The sequence below is a fragment of the Mixophyes fleayi genome, chromosome 5 (assembly GCF_038048845.1).
Source record: "Mixophyes fleayi isolate aMixFle1 chromosome 5, aMixFle1.hap1, whole genome shotgun sequence".
In the NCBI taxonomy this organism is placed as follows: Eukaryota; Metazoa; Chordata; class Amphibia; order Anura; family Limnodynastidae; genus Mixophyes; species Mixophyes fleayi.
In genome coordinates this window covers 173,015,584-173,038,160 of record NC_134406.1, presented here as the reverse complement: position 1 = coordinate 173,038,160, position 22,577 = coordinate 173,015,584, and the positions used below count along the sequence as shown (strand labels likewise).

General features: G+C 41.2%; 1 protein-coding gene across 1 annotated transcript in view; it reads left to right on the top strand.

The window, feature by feature from the left end:
• BLOC1S5 (biogenesis of lysosomal organelles complex 1 subunit 5) overlaps nucleotides 1–22,577 on the top strand; it is a 41,810-nt gene that overhangs the window by 9,505 nt on the left and 9,728 nt on the right. Inside the window, exons 3-4 of the mRNA XM_075213043.1 lie at nucleotides 8,880–9,009; nucleotides 14,640–14,698. Coding sequence (XP_075069144.1) covers nucleotides 8,880–9,009; nucleotides 14,640–14,698 — 189 coding nt within the window. The remainder of the gene's footprint in view (nucleotides 1–8,879; nucleotides 9,010–14,639; nucleotides 14,699–22,577) is intronic.

Below are 22,577 nucleotides of genomic sequence, written 5' to 3'. Positions count from 1 at the left end.
TTTGTTAGGAATAGCACCCACCATTCCTGCCGCAAATTCAACCTGATCGCCTCCAGGATATACTGCAGGTTCTTGTAGTTGGCGAGGCAAAACAGGAAAGGATATTGGCCTCTTTAAAAGTTGCCTTCACTCAGTGAGCGCCATGAAGATGGCCGACCACTCACATTGTAGTTGACTGGATTGAAAGTGAACCTTTTTGAAAAGAAGGCGCAGGAGTGCAGGACATCCTTCTCGTCAGGTTGAGAAAGGACAGCTCCTTCTCTACACTCGGATGTGTCGACACCAAGAGTATTGACGTGACTGGGGTCGGGATATTGGAGGATAGGTGCTGGAGTGAAGAGATGTTTCAGAATATCAAAAGACTGTTATGCCTGGGGAGCCCATGTGTCCTTGGGAGTCCCCTGTTTGGTGATGGAAAACAGGGGAAATAACAATGCCTGAGAAATTTCCATTATCTCTTTGGACACAGACGTAGCAAAGATTTCTTCGATTACGTTTTATACACCCTGTGCTGAAAACTAACACTTCTCCATCTGGATTCTTCGGGGTAAGGACATCACGGAATAAATTGGTCTCCCAGGGAATGTAATTGACACACATCACCACCCGGATTATCATGTAGGACTCTGATGTTATGGGTCGTCCAGCCTCATTTCTACTGCCTTCTGGCGATCATCAGAAACTTGGAAAATTCCATTTTGTAGGCAAAGTCCAAATCTGTGAAACCCTTCAATGTTCTGGAGTTCAAGAAGGCCTCATTGTCTACAAAGCAACCCCCTCAAGAGAGGGCTATAGATAGCTTAGATGGCAGAAAGGAACTTGAAGGAAGAATTACCTGTTGCTCATCAGACTTTGTTCAAAGGAAAATAAGTAAAGCCACTTCCTGACTGCTCCAATCTTTCAAATTCTGGGCTCTTTTTCTTCCAGTGGCCTCGTTGTCCATAATAAAGATATCCACTTGTCACTCGGCAGCATGCTCGCTTGTCCTTGGGTAAAAAGAACCTCCCTATCTGCATGAACATCTCAAATCACTCAGCTGGCATGGAATAAATAGATCACCTTTGGCTGGTGAGTTAACAGGTGATGGCAGGTAACAGTCTTTTTCTGCTGATGGTGCCAAATTCAGGTGTTCGAGCCTATTGCAAATGGAAAAGAGTCCCTCCAGGGAGGTGGGAATGTCCCGGCAAGTAAGCTCTTCTTTTATTGATTCTGCCAATCCTCTCTGAAAGGATGCAAGTGGCGATTGCAACTGGTCTCTGGTGCAAGAGTTCAGAATTCAATTGAACAATAGGAGAATGAGCGAATACATTGCTTGATCTGAGACCGTTGCGGAGATTCAAAGATCAGCTTCAACGTGGCCAAAAAGATTTCCTTCACAGATTGTCTGTCTCATAGAATGGTGTGGTCCAGGCCAAAGTTTGACCAGCTAGCAGGGAGATATCCCACTGTGATCCGCTCTGTGAGGCCCGATGCTGCTTGTAGCTCGATCTAAAGGTAAATATTGAGTCTGGAATCCCATCCTACAGGGTTGCCATCAGTACACAAGGGTGTGGCAATTTCAGGCTCCTGGACAAAAATTGGCACTGCTGTTTATTGCTCCAGTACAACATTCTGAATTTCTGCCATTAGGTGATTGATTTAACTACCAACAACTCATAGCAGGCATCACCTGCTAAGGACTGCTTGCATGAGGTTGCTAATTTCCACTTTGTGTGTCTTAGTATCATAGCAGTGATTCAGTGTTGCAAAGTATCACACCATGCAGCTCTACCCCAGTGTGGCCATGTTTGGGCACAAGCAAAATGTCACAGTGCTTGTTGCTCTCAGGAGAGAACCACTTAGCTGCAGTAGCAGTCAGGCTCAACACAACAAGGCACTTTTGGACTGAGAGAATTGGTCATGAGGGAAAATGCCAAAGTCTATGGGTTTGGAAAAGGTTAAATAGTGAGGGATAAAGCCTAAGTCAATGAACTGACAAACAAAAGAGCACCAGCAGAGAAACACAGTTTCACACCTTGCTCATGCAAAGCTTGGTAGAAGTAAGGGCATTATAAAAGCTAAATACAGATGAGGTCTCATAGTCCTAATGTCTTGATCATTACAGTTATAGTTTTCGTGCACTGCCTACTGTCGTCCGTATCTTATATTAAGTGAATCCTAACAAAACCGTTAGTGGCAGCCTCCTTTGAAAGGGTAAGTCCCCTCTTTCAAACAAGTGTGCTCCTATTTAGTTATTGCCTGTTGATATATAACATTGAAGTAGACAGAAGAAGTAGGAAACTTCAAAAGAGCTCCCGTCTCGCTCCCACTGATTCAGATATAAACGAGGCACCCTCATTGGAATTGCCTGGGGGAAAAAAGGATGCCCTTGTATGAAAGAGGGGAGTCCCCTCTTTCAAACTAGCAGGCCCCTTTTTATTTCTTGTCTGGTCATTTTGTGATCACATTGTAAGTGTTAGATGCATGTTCGTACCCTTTTATGCTAAGTCAACCCATACAGATGGGGTCAGTTCTTGTTAGGAGATCAGTAATTGGGAGGCCAGCAGTTATTGTGAAATTCCCTCTTTTTCAACTGTTTGTCCAACTTCAATGTACTATATAAATGAAGCTTAATGCAGCTATTCAGAAAAATATGATATCCATTTCCTTGTAATTGTTTCCCCATCCCTTTTTAGTAAATAAATGAAAAATGTGTTTTTTCAGAAACCATGTGCATTCTAGCATTGGGTTGTAAAGAAACCAATGGTCTTTTCTGAAAAAAACAAATAAGATTTGTGTGTGTACTGCACCAAAAACTTACTGATGTTGATGTCTGAATATGATGAACCCAGAAGTGGCAAAATAGTCTCAGCACAGGGGTGAAAAAATGTCTGACAGGAAAGAGGTTAATATGTTAAAAACTATCTACCTTATATCTGATTGGCTGATCAGCTCACTATTTTATTAAATTAACCCTAAAGTACTGTAAAATCAGACTTTACAATGCGTAGGATACAATATTGCACTAGCAACCTTTGCGATCAAATAGGTGCAAGGAAAAACAGGAGGTTTTATATGATCCGCAACTCCCTAGGTGTATCTCCATGTGGTTTCAAACATTACTTCTGGTTTCTTCCTCTGGTTTCAGATGTTTATTCAAACACATGCTTTGCAGTAAGTGCCTTGTGAAATGTAATCCCATTGTCTATAAGTGATTTAAATATATCTGATTGCGCTTCCATCTCTCTTGTGAGTATTTTAAGCTTAATCACTGTCTGGCTACACATACACCGTTTTGGTTTTTTTTGTAACATCACTATTTCCTAATTTTTATTGTTTTACACAATATTTTAAGATTTGTGGATTGTGCAGTGTTATTTATTTATTTAGTTGATTGCTTTTTATCCATCTCCACCAAGTCATTTGCCACTGGTACTGTATATGTGTGTAGAGAGATTTATTAGGCATTCTAGTGTAGTTTCAAATCATTATTGACAGTTTAGTGTCAGAAAGGTGAAAATGTTTGTTACTGTTTTTTAAAGCACAATAACACTCTATGGGGACATTTATGAAAACTAGTGCCAAGGAAAACAAAAAAGAAATGGTGTTGTCCAAAACAATAAATCAGATGCTTGTTGTCATTTTCTAAACTGCATTTGGAAATTTTGATTGGTTGCTGTAAGCAAGACCACTTTTTCCTGTGCATTGTTTTTTTGTTTATAAATGCCCCATATGACATTTGTTGTGTGGATGACAGGGTCAGTTTTTATGGGGAAATTAACCTTGTATAAAAAAAATGAAAAGTTAAAAAAATGTCTACAACCTTTTATGCCTTCCAGTTTCAGGTACATGGAATTCTTATCTTGGAATCATGTAGTTTTCATACCCTTTGAAAACTAGTAAATTGCGGCATGAGACACTGAAAACAGTGAAAAGTTGGGAGTACTTGCAGATTATTAACTAAAGTCCTTAAATTGTTTTATATGTAAATAGCAATTAGTGATGGGCAACACGTGATCCTAAAGCCACATGCTGTCCTCCAGAAGTGTATTGTTTTAATCTATTGCTAAAGTCGGTACACACTGAAGAATTGTTCAGACCGAAGTGCTATCTCAAATGATTATACCTATGACTTAAGGTCTGATCAGTCTGACTATTCATGCATACACACTGACACAATTTACCTTCAGATCTGTGCTCTTCATCTGGTCCTTTGTCTGGTCCTCTAGTCCGGAGAATGACAGCACAATATTAATTCATTCACTACTGTCACACTGATTAAAATCGCCTTGTTATAGCTATCCACATGTCCTAACGAATTTCGTTAGCTTCTGTGACTCTGAAACAAAATATTCTGTCTCGGAACGAACAAATGAATTATTCCTTCTACAGCACTCTCTACATTTATTTACTCTGACATTCAGTGCTAATATCGGCTGAAAAGAGCCTGACTCTGTAAACTCTATGAGCATGAGTGCATACACACTACATAATCGTTAGCTGATTGATCGTAAAAAATTAAACGGTAAGACCAACCAAATGAGGCGATAATCGTCTATTTGGGCAGACTTTCGACCATCGTGTCACTACAGACACTGACCCGACTTTCGAACGAGCGGTATGTGGGCTGGTTGAGCCGATTATTGGACAAAACCCTGTAGTGTGTACCCAGCTTAAGATTAAGGATCACATACTTCCCTTTTTTAGGTTACAAGGCCGCTCATGTAGACCCTATCACTGAAATAGATTGATAGAGAGCTTCAAAAAAGTGGCCTTTAGCCATCCACCTAATGAGAAAAAGCGCATGTTGTTCACTCTTAAAAAGGGTAAATGAGTGAAATTCTGATCAAAATGGATAGAGGGGATGCGCAAAAAAAAGAAGTAGAACATAAATGGATACAATTCTCTGTAAAATTTATATCTATCGGGCAACATATTCAGTAAACGTCATTTTTTTACACAATTTTTCATGATATCAAACTTGGAATCCAAAAATGGTGCAAAATGGGAGTGATTTTGATTAGTGGGCAAAAGTATTTTTTTTTTTATGTGTATTTGGGTTGTGTGCTTGATTACGCAATAATTTTTTGCCTTAAAACAAGTTTCTCAAGAGCAGGAAGAAAATGTTTTTTTTAGCACACAAAATGTCAAAGGTCCCAAACCACTCTGGAAATCTAGAAGGGTTCCCCATGTTTTTTTCTTGGCTTGGACATCCTTACAGTATGGTATGCATCGCTGGTTCTATCTCAGTTGAATGTCACATAAGAGACAGGGAGTCTGCAGAAGGAGTTGTGGCTGAGGGGACATTACAGTTTATTGGTGCCCGTTTCTGGGGACACTTCACACAGAAAACATAATTTAAAGCTATTGTCTGTTGTAACTCAATCTTATTCAGTAGTGCCACTACCCATTAGTACTTTGCATTACTTGTTTCCAGCTGCTTCTGCTTTATGAAGGAGGTTGAGCTTCCAGCTCTTCCAGAACAGTGCATTAAAGCTATCATAATACAGCATCTGATTGGATTGGACACAAATGGTTTCCATTTAGCTACTACATTAGTTACACTCCCTAATCCGATTTCAGTTTCCCACAAAAACTTTGTTTCCACAGGATATACTGCTAATCCCCATGGAAGCTGCATGTGGAAACAGGTCATGGTAGATGTCTGGATTTGGTGAACCTATAATGTAGGGTTAGAGTACTATTGAATGAGAAGATGTTGTCCACAAGTAAATAACCCCCTTCAACATGAAGCATTAGTAAAGTTTTCCAAGAGAGTGATGATTTAGTTATTCTTTTGTGGATATGCAAAAAAACATGGTCATAATATCACACTGTAGTAAAATAAAGATAATGTATTGGTAATATACTGATTACACATTTTGCGTACACACTACAGGTTTTTAACCCGATTATCGTGCCAATCACACGATAAACGACCGTTCGTTCCGATATCGTATTAGCGTGTACACTTCAACGATCATGTTTTATCTTTTTGAATGCACATCGTATCGTTTGATTTTATAAACAATGAATCGATGTTGTGCCAATTCTCCAGTGTGTATGCACTCACGACCAGCGGTGTAGGCAGATTTTCATAGAGTTTACAGAGTCACAATCTTTCCAGTCATTGGTTATGACAGATGAAGAGCTCAGATCTGAAGGTAAAACGTGTATAGTGTGTACATATGAAACCGCATGCTGATCGGGACATTCACTCGTTGGTAAAATCGTTAACAATATTGCATCAAGAGAAATTTTCTGTACTGTGTACCCAGCTTACGGCCAAAAAGTAAGGTATTTTTTCAAAAGCTTCAATCTTACTGCAGTATACACATAACATAACAATCAATTTTTCTAATACTAATGTTACATTTCAGGTCAAGGTTAACCAGCAAAAGCTCTTTATATTTGTGCTACCCCGATTCCTCTTCCCGTTAACAGCATCCATGCTGTGAGGGGATTCAATCTGCTAGTGTAAATAGCTATTTGTGCAACTAGTGTGCGTTGGCATCTCTCTGACCGCACCATTCAAAAAAATGTACGGGTTGTCACTCTGAGTTTCCCGACATAAAGAACCATGTGGCCATCAGTATATAATTGTTGCCGTTATTATGATGACCAGCAAGAAATTTAATATTGGATTAGATTATTTCAAGTATATATAACTGGAAAAATAAATGTGGTAGGTAGCGTTAAGTTTTATTTAGAAAGTGCTAGTAAGGACTTGCAGAATACCATTGTTCGAAAATTGGACCTAACCTTTAAGTGATAAGCAAGGGCCTTGTATTTTGCATGCAGATGTGAGGCACCATTTAGGTTACAAATATTTTCTGTGTTTCATGAGTACTGTATGTGATACAAGTGTTAACCAGAGGAAAGTATTAATTTGTTACAAAACAGAATTTTATTTTTAATACTGTACAACAAACTATACACAATGTTCTCGCTATAATTTTATACAACTGTTTACTATAAAAAATTATTTTAATGAAAGACTTCTTTCAAACTTTTACTGTTTGAAATCACTCCATAATTTAAACCATACTGCAATGGGACATGTCCTTCTGCAAAACATATTTTATTAGGGAGATTTTTAAATTTTTCAAAAACAGTGTAAAGGTTAAGTTACATTGGTCAAACAACAAGTACATTGCGAAGTAGAAAAACAATGTGAACTTTATCAATAAAAATAAAAACCGAGAAAGGGAAAGAAAAGAAAGAGCAGGGGACAGGGAGGGAAAAGGGAAGGGGAAAGAAAAAATGTTAGTATGGTAAGAGGGGGAGGGAGAAGGGACACCTGACTTGTCATCTAAATGTATTATAGGTACATACCATATATTGAGCGTCTTCTGACGTTGTGGACATTAGTCTCCATTCTGATCCGGTCTTGGCTGTTCTGTCCCACAGGAGGCGAGCCAAGGATCCCAAATCGCACGAAATTTATTGGGACGGTCATTGAGAATGCTTCTAATGTGTTCACAACTATAGGTCTGCCAAATTCTGTTGATAGTTTCAAGCAGCGATGGGGATTCTGGGTGTTTCCAATTTGCTGCTATTGCGCATTTAGCTGCATTAAGTATATGGCCTATAAGCGCCATTGTATATTTGTTAACGTCCGGTACAGGCCTATGCAATAGTGAGTATGAGGGGCAGGGGGGGAGTTTTACTGAGGTGACTCTATCAATTAAATTGTGAATTTTCCGCCAGAATTCCACAAGTCTCGGACAGGACCACCAAATATGTTGGAATGAGCCTTCCTGCTCACAGAGTCTCCAGCATTGACTAGAGGAGTCAGGATATATGACTTTCAAGCGGGTTGGGACTAAATACCATCTATATAAGAGCTTATACGAGTTCTCTTTAGTACGGACACAGATGGAGCTCTTAGCGACTTGTGACCTGATCTTAGCCCACTCTTCTACCTCAAGTTCCACGCCAAGGTCTTCTTCCCACTTCAGCTCATATAGTTATATATTTTATATATGTCTTGTTGCATATTAGTACACCTTTTGTAATTGATAATGCATCTTGCACCTGTGTCTTTAGTTAATCATTTAAAACGTGACTAGTTTGTACACATTAATAGTCTAAGCGATCGGTCGTTCGGTCGAAGGTAAAATCATTGTAGATAAGATGTCGATTGGAAAATTCTTCAGTATGTACCTAGCCTTAGTGAGTATGAACTGGGGATACATGTTAAGTGTATAAAGCAGAAAATAAGAACTGGGACAAAGGGGCATTAAGTAATGAAAAGGACTGCCAGCGGCAAAAAGACGGCACTAGGGGCTTCTGATTAAGGCTCGGTGACCCGTCTGTTGCCCATCACTGTTCCTTAGTGTAGCAGCATGCTAATGAGTTTGACAATCACAATCTAAAAAAGGAATTGAGCTTTGGTTCTTGGGAGGAGAAGCACAGTGATACATACACAATATGCCATAGTGTTGAAAAGGTCCATGAAAATGCAGTAATTTGACATCATTATAATAACTGACTCTTTTTCTTATGATACAACTCTTTAACAACTGCTCAATGTAAAATAATGCAAATGTAGCAGTGTATTAAATTTAGCAAGTCTACAAATGTATTTTATGCTATGGGGAAAAAGGGCAGGCAAATTTAAGCAACTATGTAAAGTCTGAAGCATGTTGTACTCTATAGTGTTCCTCTTTTATTTGCTGAAATTCAGGATGTCAACATGCAAGTTGATTAGACACTTTTGGTATCTGGATATTTACAAATTCTGTTCTTTAAGTTAAGAGTATTTGTTTGTGCTTTTTGGCAGTTATCTGTATTTCCAATTTGTCTTCAACATGTAAATGTGAGCATGTGACAGCACAAGTTCAGCAAGTATCATTATTCAGTCTATTTAAATAAATTATGTGGTGTTTTGTTTTTAGGAAAAACGAGGACATAGAGAAATAAGAGTTCTTGAAAATGTGAAAAACAGCGTTTCTGAAACCAACGATCCTATTCTTCCAAGGTGTGCAGATGTAATGCAAAACAAGCTGGGCTTGGTGCTTGAAACTTGTAAGTCAATTATTTAATACCTGGTCACATGAATATATGTAAGATTACATTAGCAAAAAACATCCACCAATATTGGTGTAATGTGCTTGTTTTTCTTCTCTGGGTCTTTATTGACACACTATTGCACAATAATAACAAGGTTTCCATTGCGCATTTAGTCTGCAGGGTAATTTGAGTTTTCAACTTTTAGAAGCTTCTTGACAACAGTTTTTAGTATCCTCTGAGCTGTAGCACTTTGTTAACGTTAACATTTTTGTTTCCCAGGTGAAATATTTAGAGCATTGGTGCCCAGGGTTTTGTGATTATGTTTAGTACAGTCTTTGTAAGTTCTATCAATTCATTTATTTGACCTAAGCCCCAAATGAAGACAATCCTGGTGTAATTGATTGAGGCTATAGGTCCTGTGGCTCTTGCACTGCACCAAACCAAAATCTCCTGCATTCTCCATATGTTCTCTAATCAATTACATATGCAATAATCACCAGACATATATTGCGCAGGGTAAATGATTGCCATTCATTTTTGTAGAGAATTATCTCCCATTGCAAACCACAGACTGCAGAGAAATAGCATCTTGCAGATAAATATCCCCTTACTTTGCAAACCACTTATTACAGATACCTCGTCCCATCTTCCAGAGACTCCCTCCCAACTACCGCCAGCCAACTTGTTGCACAGATACCCCACACCCACAATTTACAATGTCCCCTCTACATGTTCAATTTTCTTGGGGTAATTCATGACTTGGTGATCTGAGGATGTGGTAAAGTCTGGTTCATATAGGTTGATAGCTTGACCCACACAGGTCCTAATGACAGCGAGTTGTAAATTCACAGTGGAAGTTAGGGCAAGTGTGAAGTGATGGAATTTTCTGTATATCCACACTGAGCTGTGGTTGCGGTCTACCAGATACTATTTCACCTGTACCCTGTGATTGACCACCACCGATTTAGAGCCGGTCTTAACGAATGGCCATATCTAGCCTGAAAAACTACAGCCAAAATGAATCTACAGTCATGGCCAAAAGTTTTGAGAATGACACAAATATTATTTTTCACAAAATCTGCTGCCTCAGTTTTTATGATGGCAATTTGCACATACTCCAGAATGTTATGAAGAGTGATCAGATGAATTGCAATTAATTTCAAAGTCCCTCTTTGCCATGACAATGATCTTTATCCCAAAAACAAAATTTCCACTGCATTTCAGCTTTGCCACAAAAGGACCAGATATCAGGTCAGTGATTCTCTTGTTAACAGGTGAGAGTGTTGACGAGGACAAGGCTGAAGATCACTCTGTCATGCTGATTGAGTTAGAATAACAGACTGGAAGCTTTAAATGGAGGGTGGTGCTTGAAATCATTGTTCTTCCTCTGTTAGCCATGGTTATCTGCAACAAAACATGTGCAGTCATCATTGCTTTGCACAAAAAGGGCTTCACAGGCAAGGATATTGCTGCTAGTAAGATTACACCTAAATCAACCATTTATCGGATCATTAAGAACTTCAAGGAGAAAGGTTCAGTAGTTGTGAGGAAGGCTTCAGGCCCTCCCAAGAACGTCCAGGAAGCGCCAGGACCGTCTTCTAACGTTAATTCGGCTGCGGGATCGGGGCACCACCAGTGCAGAGCTTGCTCAGGAATGACAGCAGGCAGGTGTGAGTGCATCTGCATGTACAGTGAAGCAAAGACTTTTGGAGAATGGCCTGGTGTCAAGAAGGCCAGCAAAGAAGCCACTTCTCTTCAGGAAAAACATCAGGGACAGACTGATATTCAGGATTCGGATTCTGCAAAAGGTACAGGGATTGGACTTCTGAGGACTGGGGTAAAGTCATTTTCTCTGATGAATCCCCTTTCAGATTGTTTGGGGCATCTGGAAAAACGCAAGTCCGGAGAAGGAAAGGTGAGCGCTACCATCAGTCCTGTGTCATGCCAACAGTAAAGCATCCTGAGACCATTCATGTGTGGAGTTGCTTCTCAGCCAAGGGAGTTTGCTCACTCACAATTTTGCCTTAGAACACAGCCATGAATAAAGAAGATTACCAAAACATCCTCAAAAAGCAACTTTTCCCAACCATTCAAGAACAGTTTGGTGATGAACAATATCTTTTCCAGCATGATGGAATAAGGCAAAAGTGATAACTAAATGGTTCGGGGATCAAAACATCGAAATATTGGATCCATGGCCAGGAAACTCCCCAGACCCTAGGTTCCCAATGTGTGCGCCGCAGCTCCCAGGGGTGCCGCGGCCAGGAGGAGAAAACAAAACTTGCCAAATCAGCGGCATCCGGGACCCAGCATCCTCCTCCCTCCTCGCCTTTCACTGAATGTCGGGCGTGACGTCATGACGCCTGACATTCCGTGACAAGCGGCAGGAAGGAGGATGCTGGGTCCCAGGCATCGCTGAATTGATAAGACAGAAGAAATAGAAGAAAGAAGGTCAAGTATGGTAAGTAAAGAAACGGAGGGAAATGGTGAAACAGCAATGGAGGGGCAAAAGAATGAAGGAGCGGACAGAGCGAGGATGCAGATGGGGCAGGGCAGAGCGAGGATGCAGAGGAGGCAGGGCAGAGCAAGGATGCAGAGTTGGCAGGGCAGAGCGTGTGGATGCAGAGGGGGCAGGGCAGAGCGTGTGGATGCAGAGGGGGCACAGTGTGGGTTAGCTGTAAATTATGCTTTGACAGAAATATAATTGAAAGAAATAATTCCCGTGGATTTATGTGTTATTTTTGCATACAACTAAATAACTATTTCTGTCCTGACCTAAATACTTACTACGTTTTTTTGACCCAACTACTTATAAAAACAGGACTGCTCTGTAATTATTTTGGAGGGGTGCCTTGAAAAAGTATGGCGTCTCTAAGGGTGCCTCGAACTGCAAAAGTTTGGGAACCACTGCCCCAGACCTTAATCCCTTCGAGATCTTGTGGTCAATCCTCAAGAGACAAGAATGGGCGGCCATCAGTCAGTATGATGGCCAGAAGTTGATTGACAGCATGCCAGGAGGAATTGCAGAGGTCTTCAAAAAGAAGGGTCAACACAGCAAATATTGACTCTTTACGTAAACTTAATGTAATTGTCAATAAAAGCCTTAGACACTTATGAAATGCTTGTAATTGTATTTCAGTATACGATAGCAACAACTGACAAAAAGGTCTAAAATCACTGAAGTTGTCTCATTCTCAGAACTTTTGGCCACGACTCTAGTTGGCAGATGGAAGCAGGTTGCCTTTTGGTTTGCTACAGAAATCTGTGATGTTTCAATCTCCTTTTCATATTAAATGTTACATTTCTGCTGATGTATGTGATTGCGCCGAGTACTGCAGCCAGAGTGGATTATGAGTTTTATAGCAGTGGGTCATGTAGGAAGATCTCCTGTTAAAACAAACACTTATGCAAATGTAAAATAAAACCCCTGTGTCTATATACTACAGTCTGTGTTTCTATGTTAATTGAGGAGCTTAAAACAAGAAATAGACATTTGCTATATTTAAATTGTCCTGCCAGTGTCAATGCGCAATTGGCTCTACATTAGTAAAGTAGGTGCTTTTATACAATCTTGACTTACATTTGCTAATATATTAAGAATGTGTTTGTTTTTCCTCCCTTAGTAAGCAAATATTATATGATTCTGGCAACTAGAAATTGTATTAAAGGTTTATTTAACATAGTATGTTCATCAACCTGGCACTTGAGTCCTAGAATGATCTAAACCTCAACCTCTGGGAAGGTGCTCCTAGTGAGATGGATACAAAAGTTTACAAGATGAATAAACAAGAATATTGAACATGGTTGGTTCCATATAAAGATGCTTTTGGCTCCACAACCATCCTACACTATTTGAAAGGACCCCACTTATCATTACTCTGTGCCGGTCTTAACAATTAGAGGTTTAGAGGTGGTTACATGTTGGCATCACCACAAATTTGTGTGGGTTTCCTCTGGGTGCTCCGGTTTCCTCCCACATTCCAAAAGCATACGGTTAATTGGCTGCTATTAAATTGCCCTTAGTCTCTCTCGGTCTGTGTGTGTGTACGTTAGGGATTTAGATTGTAAGCTCCAATGAGGCAGGGATTGATGTGAATGAGTACTCTGTGCAGTGCTGCGGAATTAGTGGCGCTATATAATAAATTGATGATGAAATGGCACTACACATGGACACACAGATGTTGGTTGAGCTGAAATACTTTTATTAAGGTGCTAGTTAACTACAGATTTTTTATAATGATTGCACTATATGCACTGTTCATAGTGAAATGTAATCAGCCGATGTCTGTTTATTAATTTTTTTATATATTTTTTTCCTGTTAAAAATTGCTTCAGAATTATTTAATTGTGAAAATTACATGAATGTAATTTAATGGCAACCAGTTTTTCTTTAGTATTTTAACTTGTGCTAGAATATGAGTTTAAGTTACTGTAAATTTCTGTTCTTTTACACCATGTTGTAAAATGCATTTTTGTTTTGATGATGCTAATTGCTCTGGACTTGTTATATGTAATTGTTCAACATACATTTTGGAATCACAAATGACATATTCCAACGTCACATTTTACCATAAGGGTTTAAGCACACTATTGTGTGTTGTACACTACTCCCACAGGATATTGCTGGTACCAATGAAATTATGTTACTGTTACATCCCGTAGCTCACTAGTGGAACTATTAGAATATTCTACATGCTCTTAATTAGTCAGCAAATACTTGCAAGCTGTTTACTCCTGAGGGGAGTGTTGAATGTTTTCCAGCTTAAGACCGTCACCGCCTGTGCCTATGTGGGTGATCAGGAATTCAAATGGGAATCTGCTTGGTTGTAGCAAGTTGTTCAAGTGTCCTGAGCCACTGGCTACTGTAGGCCACAATATGCCATATCTCTCCTGTGTATTGCATAGTTTAACCCCAGCGTGCTGTAAAGTAGTGTTTCTGCATAGTCTTGCATTCCTGGAATCAACCAAAATTATACTGCACATGTCAAAAAGGGCAAACTATGTGTTTAGTTCTTTCTCTCTGAGCTTGTTTCTTGCCAACAAAAGGGAAAAGTGACGCGCGTTGGCAAAATATTCTTGAGCTATGTCAAATTTGCTCCTGTTGTGGTTTTAAATCTGGCACCTACCAAAGTTTTCACACCAGTGAAGTAGCTGGGTAAGTGTCTGCAATTTTCTGTGTGTTCGTGCTTATCCAGAAAAATATCACCTCATGGGTCTGCCTGTACAGCATATAAGCACAGTGAATGTGGCATATTCCTAGTACAATTGAAGATCCTATAATGCTTATTCTGCTGTTCCAGAATATGTAAATAAAGGAAGTATTTGAGTCTTGTGTCCATCTGTTAGCAATCTGTGATTTGACAAGCTGTTCCTTCCGTATGCACGAAAACTACAAATTCCCATTGCTTGTCAGCAGTAAAAAAGTGATGCTGCCTTAATATCCTTTCCTGCTTTGGCTTGTTTAAAGCAACAGGGTGCAATGTGCTGAACCAGGTCTTCATAGTTATCACCCACGGGCACTTCCTGAACATACTGCTAACGTGTTTTACTACACTGAGTCCGCTGTCTGCCACGCTCTTATGTGGATACAATTTCCCTGTGAGGACAGAACAGCTGATTAATCAATTCAAATCTGTTTCTTTCAGTGGAAACTGCCAATCAGATCATCCACAGGCTCCACCAGCAAGAGCAGGAAAATGCAAAGGTAAATATAGCTCACAGCACGTTTCTATCACAACACTGAGATTGACAAAACATCCAAGAACCAGGAAGCATGTGATACCTGCAGAGACGCTGGAAACCTCTGTGCAATTTCAATCTTCAACATTAGTACACGTTAACTTGTCTTAGAATCACATTTGTGTGCTTTCACATAGGGACTTTTTTGCTATTGACAGCGGGCTTTTAACTAAAAGTTTACAAAGCTGTGGGTCAAGTTTTACCATAAAAATTGTTGTAAGGATTTTAGTTTTGCAGTGACAACTACATGCAATCAAAGTCTGCAGCGGTAGCATTTGGTTATTACCTCTCCTAATGGCATGAGAATACAAGCCACTTTGTTTGATTGGCAAAGGTGAATTGAAAAAAAGTGCGTTAGAATATTGCCAATATCTGCATGGTTAATAATAAGAAATGGTAAAATCCTTGCTACATCTTTTGAGTTATTTCACTAATAACAGAGAACAGATATTGTATAACTATTATATTGATCTTGGGACTACAACAGATCTCAGAGATACGTCTACCGAAGTACAAATTGGAGGGTGAGAGGGTGTTGTGTTGTAGCAGTGCACTGTTTATTTGCACACCTCATGAACACTCACATGTCTTACCTTAAATATAAATATATTTGTGGTTTTTTTGAGGAATGCAATAGTGAGGATTCTTGTGACACAAAAATGCACACACAAGCACCTTTGGGGAAGTGATCATTAATATATTCTAACAGATGTGTAAAGTGATACATAATTGAATAATGCACTTTATATGTTTTGTAAAATGTTTTGTAGCTTATATTTTTTGTGTGCAGGGGGAGGTTGTTTTTTGTTGCTAACTAATTCGTGAGTGGCCTGAAGTCAGATCATTCTGAATCAGCATTGCGAATAATTGTTCAATCTTTTTTTATTAATAATAATGTATGACCTAGGAAAATGTAAGAATACCTTTTGGTGTGCTGATTAGTTCATCATCTGTATTATTTGATAAATTTTCCGCTTTCTGCGAATGGTAATCCAGATGACCCATAGTCTGCCAGTCATTTTTCTTACAGGGCACCATGTAACTCGGCATATTTTATCCAAATGTCATCACCTTAAAACTTAGTAAATATGATCAAGATATTAAACAAATCTTCAGACCTCCGCTACCCTTTAATAGTACGTTGTGATTAGTCTATCCAGCGGCAAAAAGTTTTTCTTTAATTGAAATACAGAATTGATTAGATGTTAAATCTGATATAAAGATCACATTGCTTAAACAAAGTAATAAACAAGCAAACAATATACAATAAAGGGGAGAAAATCAGAAAACCCTTCATACTGACAAACCAGCAGCTAATGAGAATCTGTCCAAGACTGGTAGGAAATTGAATCTCACAGAAAATCTCCCATGATAAGATTTCAATAAAGCATCATTTTACTTAGGAAAGTAGTACCACTATGCTACAATTAAACCGCCCGGTGTATAGAAAGGGATGGAGATGGAATAACAGAAGTCGTAGTTCACAACACTCTCAGCTAGATTGGAAATATTATTGGCCTCTCAATACACGGCCCTCTACTCTTTTCGCTCTACACTTCCTCCCTTGGTGCTCTCGTCTCCTCCTTCGGTCTTCAGTATCACCTTTATGCTGACGACATTCAACTCTATATCTCCTCTCCTGATCTTTCCTCCACCCTCCTCGCTCGGGTATCCGACTGCCTCTCCGCCATCTCCTCCTGGATGTTGAGCGCTTTCTCAAAATCAATATCTCTAAAACTGAAATCATTGTCTTTCCTCCGCCCAGACTTCCATCCCACGATGACCTTTCTATTGTCGTCAACAACACCACCATCTCCTCTGTCACCCAACTTCGCTGCCTGGGTGTCACCCTCGACTCCTCTCTCTCTTTTGCCCCCCACATTCGTTCCCTTGCCCAAGCCTGTCGCTTCCAACTATGCAACATCGCCCGCATCCGTCCTTTTCTCTCTCAGGATGCCACCAAAACTATCATCCACGCACTCATCATCTCCCACCTTGATTATTGTAACCTCCTCCTCACTAGCCTCCCCCACTCCCATCTCTCCCACTTCCGCTCTATTTTCAATGCGGCCGCAAGGCTCATCTTCCTCTCACGCCGCTCCTCCTCTGCCTCCCCTCTCTGCCTTGCCTTACACTGGCTCCCCTTACCCTACAGAATCCTTGTCAAACTCCTCACCACCACTTACAAGGCTCTCTCCAACTCTACTGCCCCTTATATCTCTAACCTCCTTTCCATTCACACTCCTGCCCGCTCCCTGCGCTCGGCCAACGACCGCCGCCTCTCCTCCACCCTTATCACCTCTTCCCACTCCAGAATCCAAAACTTTTCCCATGCAGCCCCCCTTCTCTGGAACGACCTCCCTCGTTCCATCCGTCTCTCTTCTACTCTGTGTTCCTTCAAACGTGCACTCAAAACTCACCTCTTCCTCAAAGCCTACCAACCATCTACTTAACCCCCATCTCCTCCCTTTGCTCGTCCTCCCTTCTCTCCTCTTGCCTCAACTGGCTCCTCTTGTGCCTGGTCGGTTTACCCTCCCTTAGGATGTAAGCTCGTATGAGCAGGGCCCCCTCCCCTCCTGTCTCCATACCTGTTCTTCCCCTCCATCTTTACTGCATATGACTAGCCGGAGTTTCTGAAGTATTGGTACTTTTTGTTCATTGTTCTGTATGGTTTCACTCTGTATAGTCTACTGTTAGTACTGTGTGCGGCGCTGCGGATACCTTGTGGCGCCTAACAAATGATAATAATAATAAAATAAGGGTTAAGTGACCTCACTTAAATATTTTGATACCACTGAATGCAAGAGTTTAAGGGATTAAACATAGGAGTCCCCTGATGCAGATACATATGTTTAACAGTTTGTAAAGTGTGAAGATTTTAAAGATGTTTCTAACACCCACAACTCATGGGCTAATAACTGATCAATATTTCCGTGTCTCTCCAAGTTGACTTCTCTAGTTCACTTCTGTAAGTGCCCAAGTATCTTGGGCTTTGGCATATTTGGCATCCACAGTTTTGTTTTTATTTTTACTTGTTTTAGCCCTATTTGTCACAGGAGCTCTAGTGGTGGACACAGTTGAAAGAATTTTAAGTGGTCGAGGCCTTGTCTGGTATATTTCTCTTAAAGACCTTTGTTACTACCCCAATATTGTAGAAAAAAAGACCATCTATCATGGATTCCCACCCTCTCTTCCTGTCATTCCCCTCGCTCCATATCATACTCACCCTTGCAGACGAGCAACCCCAACAATCTCATCCACATTTCTCCTCTTCCCTCTCTTCCACTATCCTGTGGTCTCTGGAATGCCAGATCAGTCTGTAACAAATTGACCTCTATCCATGATCTCTTTATCTCTAGATCCTTCAACCTGCTTGCCATCACTGAAACCTGGCTATCCCCTGAGGACACTACCTCTCCAGCTGCTCTCTCTTTTGGGGGCTTGTCCTTCTCCCACACACCCAGACCAGTTGGGGAACGGCAAGGTGGTGGCGTCGGCATACTTCTCTCCTCCTGCTGTTCTTTTCCCTCCCTCTCTTTTTCCTCCTTTGAGGTACACTCTATCCGCCTATTCCACCCAGTTCACCTCCGTGTTGCAGTTTTATACTGTCCTCCAGGTCCTGTCTCCCAATTTCTTGATCACTTTGCCACCTGGCTCCCTCACTTTCTCTCCACTGACCTTCCCTTCCTCATCTTGGGCGACTTTAATATCCCTATAGACAATCCCTCAGACCCTGCTGCCTCCAAACTTCTCTCCCTCTCTTCCTCCCTTGGTCTCTCTCAATGGACCTCCTCTCCCTCGCACCACAGCTGGCACTCTCTAGATCTGCTTTTTTTACACCTCGGTACTGTCTCTGACCTCATTAATTCTCCTTTTCCTCTCTCGGACCACCATCTCCTCTCTTTTAACATCTCTCCACCCCTCTCATCGTCCCCATCCCCCAAGGTTACTCTCACCAGGCGTAATCTTGACACAGTTGATCCTACCAGTTTCTCCTCCTCCCTGGGCTCGGTCCTCTCCCCATCACCACTCTTTCTTGCCCCGATAAGGCTGTCTCCTTTTACAATTGCACTCTTACCGCTGCTCTTGACTCTGTCACCCGCGGCTGTCACCGTCAAGCTTCGTCGGTCCCCGCCGCAACCATGGCACACTAAACTTACCCGCTCTCTTCAAAAATGCTCCCGCAGTGCAGAACGGCTTTGGAGAAAGTCACGCACTCATGCTGACTTGAGTGTATACGTCATGACATCTCCCAGCAGTCCCTTCTTACCCCACCCTCTCCCCCCTCCATGCCCATTCTGTCCCCCTTGTCACCATCATCTGATGCTGCTTTCTCCCCTCCCCTCCTGCTAGCTCACCCTCCTTCTCTTCCTTCACGCCGGTATCTACAGATGAAGTCTATGCCCTTCTCTCTTCCTCTCCCCCCTCCACTTGCACACAGAACCCAATCCCCTCCCACCTCCTCCGCTCCCTCTCTCTTGAAGCCTGCTCCCACCTTGCACACCTCCTCAACCTCTCCCTCTCCATGCTCTTGTCTCCCCCATACTCAAGAAACCGTTCCTTGATCCCACCTCTCTCTCTAATTATCGATCTATTTCGCTTCTTCCTTTTGCCTCCAAACTCCTTGAACGGGTTGTCTACAACCGTCTCACCTCCTTTCTCTCCTCTCACTCACTCCTTGACCCGCTCCAATCTGGTTTTCGCCCACTCCACTGAAACTGCCCTCACTAAGGTCACTAATGACCTTCTTCTCGCTAAATCCTATAGACACTACTCCCTTCTTATTCTTCTTGACCTCTCTGCTGCCCTCGATACCGTTGACCACGCACTCCTTTTGCAAACTCTCAAATCTACACTGTCCTCTCCTGGTTTTCCTCTTACCTCACCAACCGCTCCTTCTCAGTCTCTACTCATGATTCTACATCACCCCCTCTTCCCCTACCTGTTGGCGTTCCTCAAGGCTCCGTTCTTGGCCCCCTGCTTTTCTCCCTCTACACCTCTTCCCTTGGTGTCCTCATCCGCTCCTTTGGCCTCCAGTACCACCTCTATGCTGATGATACCCAAATTTATCTTTCATCCCCTGACCTCTCTCCTTCCCTTCTGTCTCGTGTCTCCTCCTGTCTCTCGGCCATCTCATCTTGGATGTCCCAACGCTTCCTTAAACTCAATATTTCCAAGACCGAGCTCATAGTCTTTCCCCCTGCCAGGACTCTCCCACCTCCACCCCTCTCTATTTCTGTTAATAACACTACCCTCGTTTCTGTCCCCCAAGTTTGATGCCTTGGGGTCATCCTTGATTCCTCCCTCTCATTCAAGCCTCACATTCTGTCCCTCTCATAATCCTGCTACTTCCACCTTCGGAATATATCTAAGATACGTCCCTTACTCACCACGGAAGCCACGAAAACCCTTGTTCACTCGCTTGTTATTTCTCGCCTTGACTACTGTAACCACCTTCTCTCTGGCCTACCTGATTCTCGCCTTGACCCTCTTAAGTCTATCCTTAATGCTGCTGCCCGCTTCATTTTTCTCTCCCGCAACTCTGTATCTGCTGTCTCCCTCCAACAGTCACTACATTGGCTTCCCATAACCTACAGAATTAAATTTAAACTCCTCACCCTCACCTTTAAAGCTCTTAGTCAATCTTCCCCTCCCTACATTTCCAATCTCATTTCTACCTACACTCCTACCCGCCCCTCCGCTCTGCCCGTGACCGCCACCTCACTACTTCACTGATCACCTCCTCTCACTCTCGTCTTCAGGACTTTGCCCGGGCCGCTACCCTGCTGTGGAACGATCTTCCATGTTCCATCAGGTTAGCATCTACTCTCAAAGGCTTCAAGTGTGCCCTTAAGACTCATTTCTTTATTCAAGTCTATCAGTCCTCCTCCTAACTTCCTTGTCCTGGCTCTCTTCCCTAATTAGTACCACCCTTTTTGTGTCTTCCCCCCTTCCCTTTAGGATGTAAGCTCTCATGAGCAGGGCCCTCTTTCTTGTGTGCTCCTTATACTGTTCCTTCACCCTCTGTACCTCTTGGCCTGCTTTGCTAGCCCTATTTTCCCTGTTTTCTTAAGCCTTGGCCTTCTTCTCGCTGATTTCTACCATCCCTTTCACTACCTGTTCCAGAGTTAATCTGATTTTTTTTTTTATCTCTGTTCTCCATTACATACAGCTGAAGTCGCTCCAACAATGCAATTATGTAATCAAATACTAAAAGCTGAGACTGAGTTGCTATGACACCTCTGGGTCTTCCTCTGTATATGAATCAACCAACACAGAGCCAGTCTACCAATCTGTCAATCACTGTCTGCTGGTTAGGTCAGACAAATGTCTTTTGGACATTTTAAGCCCTTTTTTGCCAAATTATAAAATCATAATTTATCCCAGAAAAGCATGTCTCTAACATTATAGTCTGTACTTACTGGAGGTGTCCATATTTTTCCAAGAAAACCAGTGATGCAGACAACCCTGGCTGTGCAATAAAAATAAACCGCTTCGTAATAAAATAAATACAAGGCTAAATAGCACAGAAGGAAGAAACATAAGCAGAGTATTTAGTAACAGTTGCAGGGGTACATATATAAGCAAATAAGTAATCTGCAGCTGGGTAATTGTAATGTATTAAAATAAAAGTGCACTAACAATCATTGACATACTGCATTCAATCAGTTATTTAGCATCTTATTAGCTACTTGTACTATATGCTGTATCATAGCAATATCAAAAAAGACCAGAGAGAAATGTAGTAATCAATAATCTGTTTTGTTTTTGAAACCATATAGATCTGAGTCTCCCAGCATCCCTGGCCAGTGAGTGCCAGAGTAGTAATAATCAAATAAGTAGTGCCCCCTTTTCTAAAATTAAAATAAGTTCTGCTCCCATAAGGAGTTCAGTAATAACGTTCCTTATTGGACATATTTATCATGAGATAATCTAATGTAATCCAAAGGGCAAAGAAGAAAAAAACAGATGGAATGGAGCACCTGATGTAAACTGAATTAAGGTCTGGTTGCCCATCTAGTCAATAGCCAGGCAGCTGGTGAGGAACGGCCTTTTATCTTGCCAAGAGCTACGGCCTCAGAGTATTGGCCCAATGTTGTGTAGCACTAGGCTTTTTAAGGATGGAGGGGTTTTTTGGTTTTTTTTTATGTTCTTACAAGCAGGATAGCTCAGACCTCAAGCAGTTTGAGCTAACTCGCCTCTTAACAACCATACTTTTTTCTAGTGATTTTTTTCAGTGGTTTGGTAAAATACTGTTTATAAATCTCACATATTGTATTATCATGCAAAAAAATGTGAGATGGTGATTTGTAATGTGGTGCTTTTTAAAATCGTAACTTTTCAGCAGTTTTGACTTTAGTAAATCTTGCGGTGTGAAGTCCGCCAGGAAATCAACAAAAAACCTAAACAATGCTTTAGTAAATCTCCCCCCTAGGTCTGCCTGAACAAAATGTTGATTGGTACAAGAGCCAGCAGAGGGCATCACTGGAACACTGTACATATGCTTCCAAGTCCTTGTATTCCACTTTAACCCATACTGCTCTATCTGTGGCTTAATTTCTCCACGCATTACTAATTCTTGTTTACTTTGTAAGCTGCATTTTTCACATGTTGGTAAAATGTAAAGGTCTCTTTTATTATAGAATTAAAAATAAAATCCCATAATGGAAAGGTAAATTTTATAACTGTTGCTCTTTTAAACCTTTACAAGTGTGGTTTTATTAAGTCTGAATGTGGAGTGGCTTTTCATGCAGAAGTATGTAAGGGGAGCTTGTGAATCACTTAAGTGTCCCATTTGCTTTGCTTGTTTGACTTGCATATTGAGCATACCTGCTTTTGTGCAT